General features: G+C 39.3%; 1 protein-coding gene across 11 annotated transcripts in view; it reads right to left on the minus strand.

Annotated features, from left to right (window-relative positions):
• Positions 1-19,020, minus strand: part of malrd1 (MAM and LDL receptor class A domain containing 1) — a 99,233-nt gene that overhangs the window by 45,842 nt on the left and 34,371 nt on the right. For 10 of the 11 annotated variants that reach the window (XM_082546905.1, XM_082546912.1, XM_082546909.1 and 7 more), the window contains 11 exons: positions 16,247-16,349; positions 12,277-12,408; positions 10,328-10,480; positions 7,720-7,825; positions 6,839-7,206; positions 5,670-6,103; positions 2,606-2,693; positions 2,348-2,527; positions 2,099-2,255; positions 648-804; positions 459-569 (listed from right to left, as the gene is read on the minus strand). In XM_082546905.1, coding sequence (XP_082403031.1) covers positions 459-569; positions 648-804; positions 2,099-2,255; positions 2,348-2,527; positions 2,606-2,693; positions 5,670-6,103; positions 6,839-7,206; positions 7,720-7,825; positions 10,328-10,480; positions 12,277-12,408; positions 16,247-16,349 — 1,989 coding nt within the window. The remainder of the gene's footprint in view (positions 1-458; positions 570-647; positions 805-2,098; positions 2,256-2,347; positions 2,528-2,605; positions 2,694-5,669; positions 6,104-6,838; positions 7,207-7,719; positions 7,826-10,327; positions 10,481-12,276; positions 12,409-16,246; positions 16,350-19,020) is intronic. The other variant, XM_082546908.1, reaches the window with a different exon arrangement.

A 19,020-nucleotide genomic window follows, 5' to 3' on the forward strand; every position in this document is an offset into this window, starting at 1 on the left:
CCTGCTTGGCAGCTCCATCGTCTATATCCTTTGTCCAGTACATCCACTACTCTACTGCACATGTCCAAACATCTCTGCCCTGCCTCTCTAACTTTGTCTCCAAACCACTAAACCCGAGCTGCCCTTTTGATGCTGCTGATGAAAATCTGAGCATCTTCAACTTCACCTCCAGCTCAGATTCGTTGGTTTTGTCAGTATCACTCTCTCCAATCCACACATCATAGCAGGTGTAAATACTATCTTGTAAACCTTCCCTTTCACTTTTGCAGCTGTTGTTCTGTCATTTTATACTTTTACTGTATATCATTATAAAAATACCACTGTATAAAATGTCTAAATTGTTTAAAAATGACTATTTTATATTATTTTTTATATAAAAGTTGATATGAACCATTTCATTGCATTAAACTGATTTAGATATCTCACTAGTTTTCTTAGGGAAAAATTATGTAACAGACCTGGACATTACTCAATAACCCCAAAAACACTTCTCCTCGTCTCCATTTGTTGCCTTGGTTACCAGTCTCAGTCCAAACCTCATGAGTGATGTTTGTTTGCTTCAGCAGCACCTGCAGACATCAACATATTTCCGTGACTCAATTCTGATGAGACCCCATACACAGAAATGATCTGTCTGCTCTCTTTACCTTCAGTGTTCCCACGGTGAAGCCCCTCATGTGGTACCAGAAGACCAGGGTGCACTGCGGCCCAGTGGAGGAGATGACAGGAGTCTGGAGGTCAGTGGTCTGACCGTATCCACCGTTTGAACTGTCTGCATACATATACCACCCCTTGGAGCTGTTGCTATCAGAGGAATATCAGGAATACAGAATAAGATCTCAAATTCAGCTGCGGATCTGAGACGGAAATGAGGATTTAAATCAGCTTTAGTAATGTCTTTAGCCTGAGTGCCTTGGATATACTGAGAAAGGGCTCTGCATTGGAACTGACAGCTGTATTTTTATTTAGTGTATTATAGTGCAAAAATATACACTTTTTTTCAGTAAAACATTTGTCTTAAAGGAAACAACCCATTTGTGATTTCTTGGCATTTCTCTTGGGAAATGTTTATGATTTTTACCCTTCAGGCCTAAATGGCTGATGGGATATTGTTATTGCCCTGCCAGGCAGGCGGGAAAGGTGAACACCCTTACAAATACGAATGCAAGAAAGAGGCGATGTAGGGCTTTCAAATTGATACTGTTGGGGTTTCTACTAAAAATCTCAAGGATGGGAATCTGGTGAATGCGATAACGAGAAGGAAGTCATGTAGGATTTTTCAATTGATACCATAGCTGCATCTACCAGGAGGCTGAGGAGAACCACTGGCAGCTGTCTGTATATTTTGTAGATTGTTACATTTTCCCAGAGGGAATAAATTGCTGAAGAAGTAAGAAAGTTCAAAAACACTCAGCTGGGAGAACATCTGGCAATTAATTAATTTAATTGGTAGAAGTAAAGATGGGCAGAGGCTCTCCAATCTGTGAAAGGGTGCGTAAGAAGATGACTTCAAAAACAATGTTCCTAAACGTCAAATTGCAGAGCCTTTGCAACTGTCATCGTCTACAGTGCATAACATCATCAAAAGATTCAGAGAAACTGGAAATGTCTCTGTGTGTAAGGACAAGGCTGAAGACCTTTATTGGATGGTGCTCCGTCCCTCAGACAAGACTGCAACACTCATCAGCATGATTGTGTCACTGACATTACTAAATGGGCCCAGGAACACTTCCAGAAACCACTGACGGTTAAGATGCGAACTAAAGCTGCAAAAAGAAAGCCATATTTGAACATGCTTCAGAAGCGCCGTCGTGTCCTGTGGGCCAAGACTCATTTGAAATGGACTGTCTCACAGTGGGAAAGTATTCTATATCCAGATTAGACAATCTTGTTGGTAATCCCGGATGCTGCGGAGAAGGAAGCCCTTCCAACATGCTATCAGCGTTCAGTTCAAAAGCCAGCATCTCTGATGGTATGGAGGTGCCTAAGTGCACATGCACGTTTTGGAAGGAAGTATCAATGCTGAAAGGTATTATAAAGGTTTCAAAATGAACAATAATACTGAAAAAATTTCAAAAACTCTTAGGTAGGTGCTTACAGAGTGTGGTCATTAGTAGGACGGTGGTACTCCTCTCCAAAATGATTGCTCTCCCCTTGGTCACATGACCAGCGAAACGAGTGATTTAGTATGAAAGAGGGTTTGACGATCTTCCACCCACAAGTGTCACCTCCTTCAAAATCACAGCTTTCCTTCACTGGAAAAGAGGGGACATAAAAATAAAAAAATGTCTCAAAAACATTTAAGAAGACTGATAATGCAATAGTTAAAGCCTTTTAAATGTTTTACCACAACTTATTTCGTCTGATCCATCAGAGCAATCATATCTAAAGTCGCACACTTTACTGAAGGGAATGCACTCCCCATATGTCCCACAAGGAAACTCTCCATAATGGCACATATTGGGTTGAACTGTGGGGGCTGGAGTCGTCACTGCTGGAGTTGTATTATTCAGTGTGGGGAGCTCTCCTAGAGCAAGAGACAGTAGAAAATAACTAACACTGGAAACAGAATTTCACTGTACAGTTTTGTGTTGTAATCATTTACCTTCATAAGGCTCACAGTTGAGGAAGGAAAGGTCATCAATAGCAATGTCTCCAGTAAAATCATCTCCAACTGTACCTTGAATCAAAATCTGGGAAATAAACACACGGCATATTCAGTCGACGAGTTAGCGTATAAAGTCCGTCCAAAGCTTTTAACAGTAACAGCTGTAGCTGCTGGTGTATTAATTTAGGAACCAATTAAAAGTGAACTCAGGATTTTGGTATTAAGTACATCTGCTGGGACACTTTTGGTTATTTCGAAAATGTTCATATAACCTTTTGGTTCACTCACAACAGTCTCTGTTACCTTGCTAATATCTACTGAAGTAAGCCCAATTAGATAGCTATACGAAGGTCTAAGTAAAAATTCTCTGTTAGAGAGAAGTACGGTGGCCCTGAGAGGCCAAACGGACTGCAACTTAAGAACACCAGCAATAAGAAAAACGCTGCAAAAGCACACAGAACACAACGGAAATAGGAAAAACAAAAACCGAAATAGGAAAAACACAAGGGAAGTGTCTCTGGCGAGACAATAACCCGACAACCAGTTGCAGGAACCAAAATATGCTAAGAATTGCGCTGGGAGACACTTAAAAGAAGGGTAGGATCTATCGGCTCTGTGAGGAACGAAAAGATGAGAGGTAAGTGTGTTAGCCAGGGGCGTAATGTCCAGGGGGGTTAGGGGGGTTATGACCCCCCCCCCCCCCAATAATCAGACCAAACCAATATAACCCCCCCCCAATAAAATTATGAATTATCTTGCATAAATAGGCTGTTGATTTTCTTTACTAGTTTCAGGTATTACCAACCAAATAGTTGCATTAGCCTAAAAATTCATTATCAGTATTATATGAATCATGATAAAACACACCTACCATGTTTTGTGTTCCTGCAACTGGTCTGTCGGGTTATTGTCTCCCCAGAAACACTTCCCTTGTGTTTTTTCCTATTTCGGTTTTCGTTTTTCCTATTTCTGTTTAGAATTTTTCCTATTTCCGTTGTCGTTTTTCCTATTTCCATTGTGTTTTGTGTGCTTTTGCAGCATTTTTCTTATTGCTGGTGTTTTCTTAAGTTGCAGTTCGTTTGGCCTTTCAGGGCCACCGAAGAAAAGATTGCACACAGACAGATTACACACAAGTTTTACGGAGGAAACACTGAAAAAAACTTTTTTTTAATGTTTAATCATATCACCTTCAGTCTGAGCAACATGCTAAAATTTGCTAACATTAGCTTTGTGTGTTTGTTCTGTAAGGCCTCAGGCACAGAGGCCTAGGGACTAGTTGACAAGGTGAAACTGGTCACACCAGAAACCACCTCGCGATTGATCCTCTGCCTAATCACACAAGCTTATCATGTGACTTAGGGTTAGTCACATGAGTGGGGCAAGGTCTCACAAGGGCTCACCTGAAACCTTGGCTGATCGTTACCCACAACTGTTTTCCCACCTTGACTCGTGTGATTAGGCAGAGGATCAATAGTTGGTCCACGACCCTGTTAGGGACACTCCCAATATGGCTTAAAAATCTGGGATTCTCTACCAATTGCTTTTAGAACTGAAGAAGCTTCTTGGATCACAGGTTGAAACGTCTTCAAGAAACTTAAAGAAGTCTGGAGGCTTTTCTTTCTAAGCTCTTGATTAGTGCCTTACTGTTGCTTAACAGTAAGGCACTAATTCTCAAGTTTTTGAGTGGCAGCAGCAATCTGCTAGCAACCAAATGCAACCTTACATGGAGGTTTTTGTTGCAATGCGTAGCACCTTGGTACCTACAACGGACAACTTGATTCGATATATTAGTGGCTCAATAATGCAAATTAACAATTATCAATACTTGGCAAAAGCCTCCTTTATCTAAAACTGCCGAAATGCCAATAAATTAGACGCATATTTCTTCATTTAATTATTGACTTGAATTTTCCTTATAGAAAGCATTGTTATCCAGGTTATATGTGTTTCCCCTTTTTTAAACAATTTTCTCAGAGATGTTGTTTCAGCAGTCACTTGCATGCTTCTGACTGCAAAAAAGGGAAGTATCATTTAGAAATACTCGAATACGAAGATTCTCATCAGGTTTTAAAAAGAAAACAGCTTGAACGTGAAAAGTACAGAAATGTTTTTACAGATAATTTTGCCTCTATAAGATCCTACATACGTGCAGAATAAGGCACCTTAATAGTTTTAAGTTTTCATATTATCACATTTGGATGATTTAAGCAGGAAATGCAATGATGTATGTCTTTTTGTTCTTACATTGACCACATTAAGTCTTAATGGAAATGTAAAAGGATGAATTTGACACAACTGACTATTCAGATGCCCGGTTTTTAGAGTTTGTCATTTCATGGCACTTTGCCTGCACTGGGAGCAAATGGATCAATCTGAATTTGAATTTAATTCATCAGTGTCTGTTTTTCTCCCACTTTTACCCTTTCTGCAGTCAATTGACTTGACACACAGAGTTGCTGTTTTCATTGCCATAGCAGAGCAAAAGTCTTTAACTGCGTGTCAAGTTATACTCACTCATGAGTAATGACAACAGAACATCCATCTTGAGGGATCGATGTTAAGCAGTGAAGCTATTAAATGGATCTTCATCACGCAATGGTGGAGTGCACTCCATGCAGACGCTTTGCTTCACTAATGTCTCGGCGTTGTCTGCAAAGGGAACTGTTTTTACCTAGAGCTTATGTGTGCATATCTACTTTGATTACACAAGGGAGCCAAAAGCAAATGACTCACAGTGGGATGCCAAGACTGTAACATCACAGGGTTTACCTAAGAGTTATATCTTAACCACTGTGTAAGCAGAACTTTGAGATATTTTCTTCCTATTTCCGTATTTTCATTTTGCCATGTATTGAGTGTACTGTCTGAAAGTCGGTTTTTTAAAACGACAGTCACAGATTAAATTGAGCACATCACATGTTTTACCAATTATACTCTTAAAATGATGCTTAAAGGTTAAAACATCCAAGAAAAATCCCACAAACGTGAAACAATAAATACCTCACTGAAAATGCCACACTGCTTTATAATGATGTCTATGTAAATGCTACCATTAGCTAACCTGGAAAGGCTGAGCGCTGCTGAGGTAAAGAGTCTCCCTGTGCCAGAAGTCTCCTTGATTTCCATATTTCACCCACAGCATCTGGCCACGGCCTGTAGCAGTGGTCCTCAAGTACACCGCCAGGTAGAACACATATTTTCCAAACATGTGGTAATAGAAGCGGAAAGCACAGTGGTTGTACGACTTGCCATCGTGGTGGGTGGGTTTGAAGACTGGACTGAGCAACACCGCCGTGTCTTTGAACTCCCGAGGGGCAGATGCCTCAATGTAGAGGTAGTGGCCATAGACAGTGCCCAATGTGTGGTCCTTCAAAGGGCCTGTGTTAAAGGATGGAGTCGGGCCTTGGTAGATGGTCCAGTCAAAAACATCTTCTCCAGTCTGTTCCTGTTTCCAGTTACACAGCCCATGTTCAAAGTCACACTGCAGCTCTGGAGCTGTGACACATGGCAGAGAGAAATTCACTACAGACAAAACTACAACAATAAAAAGCAATAAAAAGCAATCAACATCTTGTCTTTGTCCATTTAATTGTATTTATCTACCGTTAAGAAAACTTGAATTTTCCAGACTGACATTGATAAACATTGATAAACACACAAAAAAGTGCCAGAATCAGTGCAGCAGAGTCTACTGGCCACACATGAAAATAATAAATATTTTCATATACAGTCTACAAGCAGAACTTGAGAATGTATGACTACGTTTTACCCATAATTTAACTTCGCCACAGATAGTGCCATTTCAGATCTACTGCTTTAACACAGCAGCAGCAGCTAATGTAGCGTTAAGCAGAAGTAAGGAGCTTCAAAATGCTTTATGCAACTTTTAAAAACTTTTTTCATATCTGCAGTAACGCTACCCAGGACCTGCAAACAGATTTTAATGTGTGAAATTAGAGATGAGCAGCTTTATGTAAAATATCTAAACAATTCCTCCACCAAAGAATATAGTCCTCTTGGAAGGAGAAACAGATATTTTTATGAGCTGAATGCCTCAGATTAAACTTGTTTATTATTTCTGCATTTATAAACCAAGTCTGTTGCAAGTGAAATTAAATGAAGTAGCTTCATCTCAACAAGCTAAGACAGGGGAATGCCCTGTAGACACTGATGCAACACTATGACGAGTACTTTTACTTTTGATCCAGAACAAACATCAAAAACACTCACAACATCCTGCCTCATCTGATCCATCCCCACAGTCGTCCACAAGGTCACAGAGCTGCAGATGCTCCACACATGCCTTGGTGTGCACGCAGTGGAAATGTGTGTGGGGTGGGCACTCATCCACCGCCGGAGGCAGAGAGCAGTTCTTGAAAGCGATATCGTCTAGAGCGGCGACTCCATCGAACACGCCGAGGCTGATTTTAGCCAGGGAGATCTGGAAAGGCTGGGTGATGCGTCCCAGCTGTACGGTGACCTGGTTCCAGTGGGGTCCTTGGTCGTACAATGTTCTCCATATGACAGTGTGGTTTTCAACTCCTTCGATTCGAAGTGACATGTCAGCAGCTCCCACAGAAATGCCTGAATTATAATGCCTGAGGGGAATAAGACAGTGATGGAAGACAAAATGTTAATTTTGAATGGATGCATTCCCTCATGCTATACCTGAAACCTTTGCCTTCATCCACATACTGTAGTGAAAATACTCAATGGACATAATACCTGAGGACACTGAAGGAAAAAAATGACCATTTATAAAGCTCCTGCTTTCTGCCTGGAGAACTTCTCCAATCACCCAGGGGAAAACTATAATCTGTTATTAGACATAAACCTTCAGGGGCCATAAAACTGTCAGAACAGGACAGATTCAGATACTTCTTATTGTGTGTGATTGTGAAAGATGAGATATGCTTAGAGTGCAAAACTGAGACAGGTAAAATGATGAGTGGAGGTAAGAACGAGATCAAACAAGTAGTAGAAAGCAGAGAGGACAGCAAGTGGAAAAGCGTGTTTTCATAGCAATGAATCTTGTCAAACTACTTTGTGGGCTTGACAAAGAAATGAAGACTGGTTGTGATGTGCTGGCTTTAAAGTAGTGTGACTCTAACCAGAAGGTCATGGTGCAGGCAGCAGCCGATTGCTGGAACCGCGGTCCTCGGAGAGCAGCGTTTGGAAACAGACTGCTGCTGTTCTTGAATATAAACATGAAGTGACCTGCAATGAGAAATGACAATTACTATTCAGCATCTACTTTTTTAAAAAGTTCTGTAAACAACTTGCTTCACCAGACAGTCAGTGAGTCACTGACCAGAAACTCTTATGGAAGTTCTTTTAGTTAAACATCTTCCCACGTTGTTGTTGTTGTTTTTGCTCCCTTACGGGTCTATTTTATCTGTGTTTCCTTTGGGATGTCTGTGAAATACAATGTCTAGTGTAAAAGAGATTATATATCTTCTTCTTTTAAATTTCAGCACAGAGCAAGATGTTGTGGATCACACAGGTTGGCTTGCTGGCCAACAGCCAGGAGCCAAATATAGAAACGGTCAGTGCAGCAGCATTCACACAAATCATAAAATCATGCCGTTCTGCAAACAGCACAAAAATAATAATAATAATAATAATAATAATAATACAGCTTAAAAAACAAAGCTGAGAAAAAAGAAGTTTTCAGCTGGAAGATAACTGCAAGTAGGCACAGAATAGAAAAGTTCTTTAACTTGATTCTAGTTCAGGTTCTATCTTTTCTTTCTTACCAGAGATGCAACAAAAAAACCACATAGTGGCTATAATAATACAGCAGTGCTGTTTTATATGCTTCAGCCAACAACTTAAAACAATCTTTGCTGTAATTAAGAGCTTGAAGATATTTAATAAGTGAGACGTCAAAGATTAGTGTCACTTACTCTGGACCAGACTAACTGTGAAATATGGTCACAGTCTCTCCTTGGTGATTAAAAATAACTGCTGCAGAACAGTGAAGCTGACCTTTGAGTATTTGAACAGATAATGTCCTCGTCATTTTGCGAAGTGTTGTGATGATTAGTTTGGTAAATGGAATGGTTCTTATATAGAGCTTTCTACTCTATCTGAGCACTCAAAGCACTTTATACAACTTACCTCATTCAAACATTCACAACTATTCAATTCATACAAGCAAATTCTTTCTACTCTCACACTCACACTCACTCGTTCAACTTGGGATTAGTATCTTACAAAAGGATAGTTTTTCCTTCATGAAATCGATTAAACATTTCTACAAACTTCTGTAAAATTCCCTCAACAAATCTTTCTTTACCTATTTAAGAGAAGAGATCACAAGCTTCTGTGATGCCTGGTGTGATTAATGGGAGTGTTGTGTCAGGAAAGACTTCTGGTGTAAAATCTGTGCCAAATCAAACATGGATCCATCTGCTGTGGTGATCCACTGGGAAATGAGGGAGCAGCTAAAAGTTTCCAATTTTTAATGACAAATTATAACAGAAAAGTTATTTACCATGCTTCTCTAAGTAAATTAAAACTTCATAGCATTGGTTTCAAACACACACCTTTAACTGGATTATTAGGTATGGCTTGCCAGGTTGTGGATACAGATGGGCTGAAATTGTATGGATGGATGGATGCATGAATTAGTTATTCATATTAAAGTTTGAAGTAATGCAAATTATGGTGATTTCCCATGAGAAACAGCAAAATGTGAGGGCACTAGGTTTCAAAATATGGAAGAAACCAATAAAACCATGAAAAACATAAACATAAAGGCCAAAAGACTCACTTTGAGACTTGATAAACAGGACTTTCATAACTAATAGCTGATGTAATGGTGTCCATCTTTTGCATAGTCTAATATAAATCAGATTCCTTTCTTACTAATACATTACAAATATTTAGAGTATAGAAGACTGGAATAAGAGATGCAGTGTTTATCTTTGCAGAGCAAAGCGTTGGTGGTTCTCATGTTTAAAAAGTCTAGAAAGGCACAAACAGCTTGAATAGGCTGGTGAAACCATGCTGTCTAATGCTGTACAGTTTGAGGCGGTGGTGTGATGAAGTTGAAATGTTTTCTTGGCTCATATAAGGTGTCCCACTGCCAAATAATCACTCTTTGAACACACCACATACCTGCGCATTGTCACACCCGAGATAAGTCTTTGAGCGGTCACAGTCATCTACATCCTCAAACAGATGCTCCCACCAGGATGTGTGTCATTATTTCACAAAGCTTCAGTTTAGAGTCTGCACAGCCACCTTACAGAGCAGTTTTTTCACAGCATCTTCACACAGCCTACGTGAGAACAACAACAGATGGTGCCTGCGTGGAGTCCGACTTCAAGAATACTGCTTTTAAAATCCATCCCTATAGACTTAATTCTCCTCAGGGAAGAAGATGCGACGAGGCATAAAAATACAGTTGCATGTTGTGCCACATAAACTTCGAATAGACCTCTGCAGAGTCTTGTATATTTCTGTAAATAATGTTAATATGCATAATGGGTACAAGCATATGTCGATTTCCTTTCTATTATTCAGACGGCTGAGAAAGCGTTTCTCCATGAAGTGCTTATCTCACAAAAGACAGTGCGGGAATTTTCTTCCACAAAACCTCAATTTAATCAGTGGATAATATTATCTTTTTTTCTGGCTAGAATCCAGTGAAATCACGTTATCTCACATGGTGGCATTGCTACAGCAGGTTTGTGGTGTGTTTGTTTCCCTTACCTTCAGTGCTGTTCGTGGAGTGGTCCAGTGGTGGTGGGCGACCATAGTAGTCTGGAGGTACCTCCATCGATGAGCCCCTGACCCAGTCAAAGCCATCGCCGAGGGTAAGCTCGTACCAGCCACAAGAATCACTCTTAAAGTCACACTCAGAGGCTAAATATATTGACATAAAGGACAAAGTTACATAAAGGTGAGGCTTGGATGTGAAATTAACATTAACAGATGATTTTCAGCCACATCCCATGATGTTTCCCAGAAGATTTATCAGACTGTAGTGTTCAAGTGATTCTACTGGGCCTTGAAATGAGCATGCTTTGTCAAATTATGAGTAAAAGGTCAATAATACAAACTTAATCCCAAATTTTACTGCAGAGTAAGATTTTTAATACGTAGATTAATCATTTGAATGGATTTAACTTTTGAAAAAAAAGCTTCTAGATTAAACAGGATGATTTCCCAAAGATTAAACTTACAATAGGAAAACTGGAGGCCACAATTTAAAACGAGACGTTCTGATGAATTTCAGTTTTACTTCTCCTCCTTTTTTTTCCCTCCACCTGTTTTGTGAACCACCTGCCACCAATAAGTCTTCTCATATATCCCTGCTGTTTCACCACTCAGTTGCCAGGTTCTCTTTGTATTTCTTATGAACCATTTCCAATCTGTTTTCTCCGTCTGTTTTCTTGTATTGACTCTGGCATCCAGTTTCTACTGTAGGTCTGCTGTTGGCTGTTGGTGGTGAAATGTGCAAACACACAGCTGCTTTTTTATTCTCTTCTCTGTCAAGATGATCTCACACTGCTTTAATAATGTTGCGGTCTGGAGAGGCCAATCCATGATTAATGGTGTACTATTGTGTGTTTTCTGTCCAGGTATGCTTTGACTGCATTGCCAGTGGATCAGGGATCATTGTTACGATGAAAATTTCAGCCGCTGTCGATCAAATGCTTCCCGTGTGCTACTGCATGTTGCATCCAAATCTGAGGGTAGTTTTCTTCTTTCATAAATCCACCCTGTTGTTGACACTCACTGTGATGATTTGAACTGAAAAAAATTTATTTTCCTTATTTTGCTACCTTAAGAGTTGCTTCTTCACAGCCAACTTTCCACTAAAACTATTTCTGGATTGTTGCTGGATCGACTTCTTCTTTTGTCCTTCACTTTTCTCAAATTTTTTAGGAGACGCTGCACAGATTTTTCAGCTAATATTTTGTTGGGAAACACCAAAAGTTGCAAAAATCCTTTTTTATTTTTTATTTTTATCCTTTTCAAACTGTGTTATCTTTGGAATTTTTTTTACGGGAACAAATGATCTGTTTTTGCAACAGACTGCTAATAGCAAAGTGACCAAAGAAGCAGTTTAAAATTGGTTCTTTGCTAAGTAGTCTGTTATGTGCAGACACAATGCTAGTTCCTCCTATGAGTTAGGTGCCTTTGGTAATGAAAAATTGAAAAACTGAATAATTCATAGGTCTGTGTTAAGTGGCTTAACAAGTTTTTTTAAAACTCCCCAGAAAATGTTCAAGTATAAGAACTTGACTACAAACGAATAAGAGTGAGAAAAACTCTGAGACCTTCAGAAAGCCTGAAGAGCTGTTGCTCAAGAGAAAGTCTGGTTTCTTGGAAGCAAAATATAAAGAAATGAGTGCCTAAAGACATTTGGTACTGTAAATGTGATTTGAACTAAAATATTTATAATTTTTGTGGGTTTTTTTCACTTAATAAGAAATGTATCATGCAAAAACAAAAACAAACTCATTCGCCACAAATATGAAGCTTAAAATGTGAATGTGGTATCAGATAATTAAAAAAATATAAATCATATTTAACTAAGGTAATAAAATGGTTCAAAGTGAATGAACAGGAATTCATGCTGCCTGTCGCTCAGTCGAGCATACCAGTGCAATTTGGTTTGTTTTCACGTGTGAACTCAGAAATAAGATCCTTACGGCAGCTGGCCTCATCCTCTCCAGAGGAACAATGCGGGGTGAAGTCACACACTTTGCTCTCCTCGATACACTCCCCATCATCGCACACGAACCACAAGGGAGGGCAGGCAGGAGGAGAGGACACCCTCCTCCCTATAAGAGGACCAGTAAAACACGACATTAGTACATTTGGATGAGAAAGCAGTATTCACAGGCAAGACGCTCTTTGATAGTCAGGAGCTAATAAAGAGTTACAGTTGCTACCACAGTTATTAATAAAGATGAACTTAACTGTGTAGAGATAGAGTGCATTAGCTATGTTATGGAAGACTGGATACAACTGTTGAGTAGTTTGGATATTTTAATCAATATCATCTCAGACCTTATCACTCAAATGAACTCAGCTTCATTCCTCTTATTAGGAGTATTGGAAACATTTGAAAAATTGCCTAATTTGTAAATGGCTTCTGGCTGGCTACTGAAATGAAGTCTTTTAAAGGCTGCTTTGCTGCTGTATTGAGTTTTTAGTATCTCTCTTTGAAAAGAAATAAGGAATAAACTCAGCCGAAAGGATTAAAACTGAGAAGGATTTGGATTAATACAGCATTAAGAGGTAAAGCTGTCAGGTTTTGTTACGAATTTTAGTTCATGTTTTCTCTTGGCTGCATTTTAAAAGTATTTCATACTCTGAAAATATTAAATACGTTGCATGTCCCACTTGTTTTTGCTTCCCGTGCTTGTCTTGATTCCCACTTTTCTGATTTGTTGCCCCACCCTAATTTGTTTTCACCTGTGTCCAGTCAGCCCTGTCAGTCTTATCTCTCCCACTGTCTGCATCAGTTTGTCACTACTCGCTGTTTCCAGAGTTCTGCGACTTTTCTCATTTCACTGCTTATGTGTCCTTGTCTCCTTTGTCCTTTGTCCTCCTGCCTGTGTCCTGAAAATCTGTCTCAGTGGTCACTGAAGGAGGACAGAGGAAAAATGAGGCTTGCTGTAAATAAATGAGGATGCACAGGTGACTCATTTGCTGAAGTGATTTTACTTTAAGATGTTCCAACTTTCTGGTCTGCATTGCTTCTGTTTGTAACTTTAAAAAGCGTATGGTATCACTTCACATTAAGCCGCGTTGCGATCCTAAATATAAATCATGTCGCGAGCACTGTTGCATCAGAAATCATGAAATGCAGGAATATTTGATGCAGTTGCATCAAATTTAATTGGCATCGCTTTAAAACGAGGCTCACAGGCGAGGATGTATCATTTTGTTAAATGCCCGCTGTCTTTCTCTTTCCTCGTGTCTCTCCCTCGCCTCATCTGCTCGTATCTTTGTGAGATGGAGTAAGACGCGAGGAGAGGAATCAAGGATAGGCATTTCTGGAAATGAGAACTGGGGGTGGTGAGTATGTGTGCTGTCTTTCTGTTTATCACTCCCTGCTGTTTCCAGAGCTTGCGTTTCCTGCTGGTGTAATTTTTTTCTTTTGGATTGTCTTTTTGTTGAATTCAATTTGGAAAATCACTCAGCAGCAGTTTCTTCTGTTATTATGCCTGCCAGTCCAGTGTGTGTCCACACTCTAAATGGCACATAACAGCTGCTTACAGATTGCTTTAATGTTCAACTAATTTGCAATAAGAAGAATGAGACTGTCTCGCTTAGAGATAGGATGAGGAGCTCAGTAATTCAGGAGTGACTCAGAGTAGAGCTGATACTCCTACACTTAAAAGGAGCAGAATGAGGTGATCCAAGCATGTCATACTGGGAAGAGGCCCTGGGATAGACCCAAGATACATCTCGCGGGTAGCCTGGAGACACCACAGTGTTCCCCTGGATGAGTGGGAGGTCTGGGCTTCTCTGCTTAGGCTGCTGCCCTTGTGATGGATGGATAGATGGATGGATGGAGGCTTCATAGCAAATAAAACCTATGTGGATACTTTTCTCTCAAATAAATGGGATAATTATAAAAATATTGTTTAAAGTTGCACAAAAATTATGAGGATATTTGAGCACTATTTTTTTTTAAAGAAAAGATCGGTCTACTAATATTTAACTCAAAACTAGAGCAAAGCTCAACCCTTTAAAATGTGAACCATGAAATAATTGTAAGAAATTAATTCAAACTTTTGAAACTGAAGAATTTATTAAACCCTCCAACTGTTTTTTTTTTTTTTAGTTAATTAAATAATAATTTGCATATATGAGTTGTAAGTTGTATCATATTTGCTGTACTGGGCTTCTTTTTTGTATCAAATGTGTCAAATATGATAGGCTAGGCATTAAAGGGTTAACCAAAACTGGTGTTTTCAAAACTGGTCTTTTAACATTTAATGTATAACTGCAAAGCTTCACCAAGCGGCTTTGTTGCCTGAACTTAACCAGAGGTCCAAGTCATGACGTTAACTCTGTACATCACATACCACAAGCATAACTGAATATTATATCATTTAAAAAGGTTTGCCTGAAAATAGTTTTCTGTCTGCAAACTTGTGCACTCAGTTTGAGAACTATAAAATGAACTCCTGTGCAGAACATAAATGAAAAATAATGATTGCAACACAACGTGGTAAACAGTTACAGCAACTTAGTTCCAAAGCCACATCCACTCGATCACAGCTCAGATATACTGGTTATATTTTGATCATGTGAAGCCGCCAGTACTGAGTCTAACAAATAAATCGGCCATAGATGAGACAGGATGAATAATAAAGGATGTATAAAAATCCTTGTGGTTGGCATGATTAGATGTCGGACACTTTTCAAAACAGTGTCTTAAATCGTATATGTGCAGCTCAGGTAGTGTTAGCAGAGTTTTGACTGTAAAAGAAAAAAGTATTAAGTTGATTTGAGTTTAAAATTTGACTAATGAGCTGTCTGTTATGCACTATTTAGCATTTGGTTTATTGGTTTTTATGTGATTAAAGGGACACTAACAGTCCTCTTTTGAAGTCTGGAGCTTTTAATAAATCCACTGTGAGTGCAGAAGACAGATGGAAGCAAAGGGACCATGAGCCAAGGTGACACTGAACTGTCTCGTCTACTTAGACATGCCAAACTAGGCTTGGTGATGCTTCACCACACTCTTAAGAATACGCAGTGACAAGATCTTTTGCATTTATTAAATACTCTTTGCCACTTTTTCCCCATTTGGGAGCAGCAAAAAAAGAAAGAAAGATAAAAGGCTGTAAACAAAAAACTGACAACTTTAATATTATATAGAAAGCATGTTGAAAACAGTTGCCTGTTTATACAGCACCAGCATTCACTCCTCCCCTGTGCACAGTTTAGATCTTCACCATCTCCTGAAGAAAATAATGTCTCATTAGCTGCCGCTCTGGTGCCGGGTAGGTAATAAATAAGTCTACTGGGATTGACCAAAAACAATGAGCTGAAAATGCCAAGAGCAACTCTCCACATACAGATTGCAACTAGATTTAATGTTTACATGAAAAATGTACATTTTTGAAAGTTTTAGTCACAGAAATGAAGCCTAGTTAGGAAGGCTCTCTTCCTTAACATACAATTTTGCTACAACCTCTATGAGTTAATTTTTTAAAGGTTATTCACATTCATCACAAACGAGCCGAGCTGCCCTGCTCTGCATCCTTCTACACCAAAGTCCCATCATAAGGACCTGTTGTTATTCAGTTTGTGGTGAAAATAAGCTCAAGGTTGTAGTCAATAAAAAAGTTCAACTGCTGTTTATTTCATGATGAGAGAACATGAACAGGCTGTGGTGATGCTATGCTTTGGGCTCGCAACTGTATAAAATAATGTGAAAGCAACATGTTCAGATTATGTCCAAAATGCCAACTGGACAGTGCTTTATTGAACGCTCCCGGTCAAGATATTGAACCGCATCAAATTCATCACGGACCCTACCTCCCTGGTATCGGTATTCAAAACAAGTTTGTGGGGGTCTGTTTATGTGCGGTGATATTTCAAAATGTCAGGGTGTGAACTTGTGCTGTCTGTGTGGTGCGATGTTATTAATGGTACCAGTACCAGACACAGCCCCGCAGCCGGGGCTGAAGGATAAGTCATCGATGGCCAGGACCTCAGAGGCCTCGCTGTCAGCTGAAAGTTCTCCTCGAATCACCACCTGGTAGATAAAGAAAGAAAGAATTGATAAAAGAGTACTCAGCCACCACTTTTAATTTACACCATTGGTTTGCTTTGGTGGTCATGCATGCATATAGTATGTGTAGAGCATCTGTGAATGTGGTGTTTACTGTGCTTAGACATGTGTAAGCCTATAGCTCTTGCTCCAAGCTAAAGCTGTGAGCTTATTCACATGTTAGTGGGAAACTAGTGGGAAGAAAGGACAATGAAAACCAGAGAAGAACAAAATCACCAAGAAAGAAATGAGGCACAAATAAGATTGTTATAAGTTGTTCATAATATAACTTATATGAGCTTAATCTTCTTATTTTGGTGTCTTAACTTTCTCACATTTACTTGCTGGCAGCATAAATGTGCAGTTTAAGGCTGATGTGATGTAACCTCTGCAGTTCAGTTAGATGTGATCTAAAGCAGCGGTCCCCAACCTATTTTGCGCCACGGACCGGTTTATGCCCGACAATATTTTCACGGACCGGCCTTTAAGGTGTTGCGGATAAATACAGCAAAATAAAAGTAGTACCGGTACCGAAAAAAAGAAGATTTATTCATAACACACGTGAAAAGACCAAGGAAAACCGAGTTAACGATCAAAACGATAACAAAATAACGCTGAAAACCGATAAAAACCCTGAAAACCATACATTTCACACCCGAGCCTCAACTCTCGCGGCCCGGTACCAAATGACTCACGGACCGGTACCGGTCCGAGGCCCGGGGGTTGGGGACCGCTGATCTAAAGTGACCTGAGATTTTGAAGCAATACAAATAAAGCTGATTCAAATCCAGAGGGGTCTGTTATTGAGAAGCGCAGCCATAAACAAACCAACCAGTTAGATTTTCTTCGGCAAACATGGGCCAAATCTGTGATTCATACATTTACCAACCACTTCTTTAGGTACACCTGTCCTATAATTACTCTTTAACAGCCAATCACATGGCAGCAGCCCAATTAATTTATGCAGGTAGACTTGATCAAGATGACATGCTAAAGTTCAACAGATGGTAGGGTCAGAATTTGGTGTAAACAGCACGAACTAATCCATCCTATGTTGTATCAGTGGTTCAGGCATGACAATGAGTTACATCTGAGAGAGGGTAAAAGGTCTTAACATCCAGACTTTATGTCAAAAATGACACAGAGTGCTATAAAAGAGTTTATCTACATGTGCTTTTGCTAATTGTAAATCATCTTTATTCTTGGTTATGAAAGTCACGAAAGAAATCTAATCAATATGCTGTATGAAAAATGCAGTTCGAGTAATGAAAATCATTGTAGTGTTTGGATTTTGTTTGCATAGACAAATAGACATGATCCAGTTTAGATTTGTGTCTCTGTGTGTTTGCAGGCATGTGAAAGATAAGAAATGTGTCACTAACCCATCATTATACATGATTGTGAATAAGAGAAATGATATTAAGTGTCATAATTGTTGAACACCGAACTATAACTCATAAGATTTTTCTGACAGTTAATGAAGCTTAACTGCTTGATACTGATCAGATTATAATCAGGTTTAAGTTTAATCGATATAACAAATAATAGTAATATAATAATAGCAGGCCTCTCACTGAGACTGGCCTTGGAAGGCGTGATGTGTATGTGTGTGTGTGTGTGTGTGTGTGTGTGTGTGTGTGTGTGTGTGTGTGTAAATTGTGAATGGCAAACAGAGCTTTGAGGAGAAAAAGTGAGGAAAAAGTACTCCTCTGTATTAGAATTTACAAGAGATTATATTAAAATGGATGTAAAAACAGGGTAATTATAAATTTATGTTAAGAATAACATAGAAAAAAAGAAAATGTAATGAAGTGACGTTAAAGTTTTTTAAAACTTTAAATCATATATGTGGAAAAGTCAAATAATAAGAGGACGATATAGTGTGGCTGGACATCGTGTGATTAGACGCTAAACAAAGGTAACTGGATGTCTTCATGTGTGGGGTCAGATGTAATCTCAGAAGATGTAATGACTAGAAGGAGAAGGGGGAGAAAGGATGACCAGGTACTAAAGTGTTGTGCAGAAATAAATGGTTCTTCTGTGAGATGAGCAGTTCAGAAGATTGGATCTAAGAAATTCCAGCAGAGACTGTAGAGCGATGAACTGCTGCCCAAACTGTGAACGTGCAAATTAGTTTTGTATTTTTTGTTTTTTTCTCTGCTCAGTTTTACTATGTTAGATTACACATTCAAGAGAGTTTGGATTTCCACTGTATTCCTGGGGGATTGAATTTCCAAGGGCTGCTGCTGTCCTGTTGGACTATTAGTATCAACACGGATCAGAGATGCGTGCATCGTGGTCGAGGTGTAGTCATTCTCTTTTCAACTCGTTTATCAAAGATGAGAACAAAGTCAGCATTAGCTCAGAATAGGTTAATTAAACAAGTATAATTCAAGTGATTTTATTCTTTTTTTAATTCTGATTTTGCTTTGCTCCTTGCTTTTTAACCCTTTGTGAAACAGTAAAGGTAAAAACCTGGGTATTAATCTGCATTAGTATAATGCATATATTACAGCTCACTCCAGCCTCATGCAACAGACTCCTGGAGTTTCGTTTTCCAAGTCACTGCGCTGATCTAGAGGGGAGCTGCCATTAACAGGTGTGGCCATAGAATTTATTTTGACTCCCTAGGCTACTCAGGGACAAGGGGACCATG

This window comes from Aulonocara stuartgranti (genome assembly GCF_965226115.1).
Source record: "Aulonocara stuartgranti genome assembly, chromosome: 9".
In the NCBI taxonomy this organism is placed as follows: Eukaryota; Metazoa; Chordata; class Actinopteri; order Cichliformes; family Cichlidae; genus Aulonocara; species Aulonocara stuartgranti.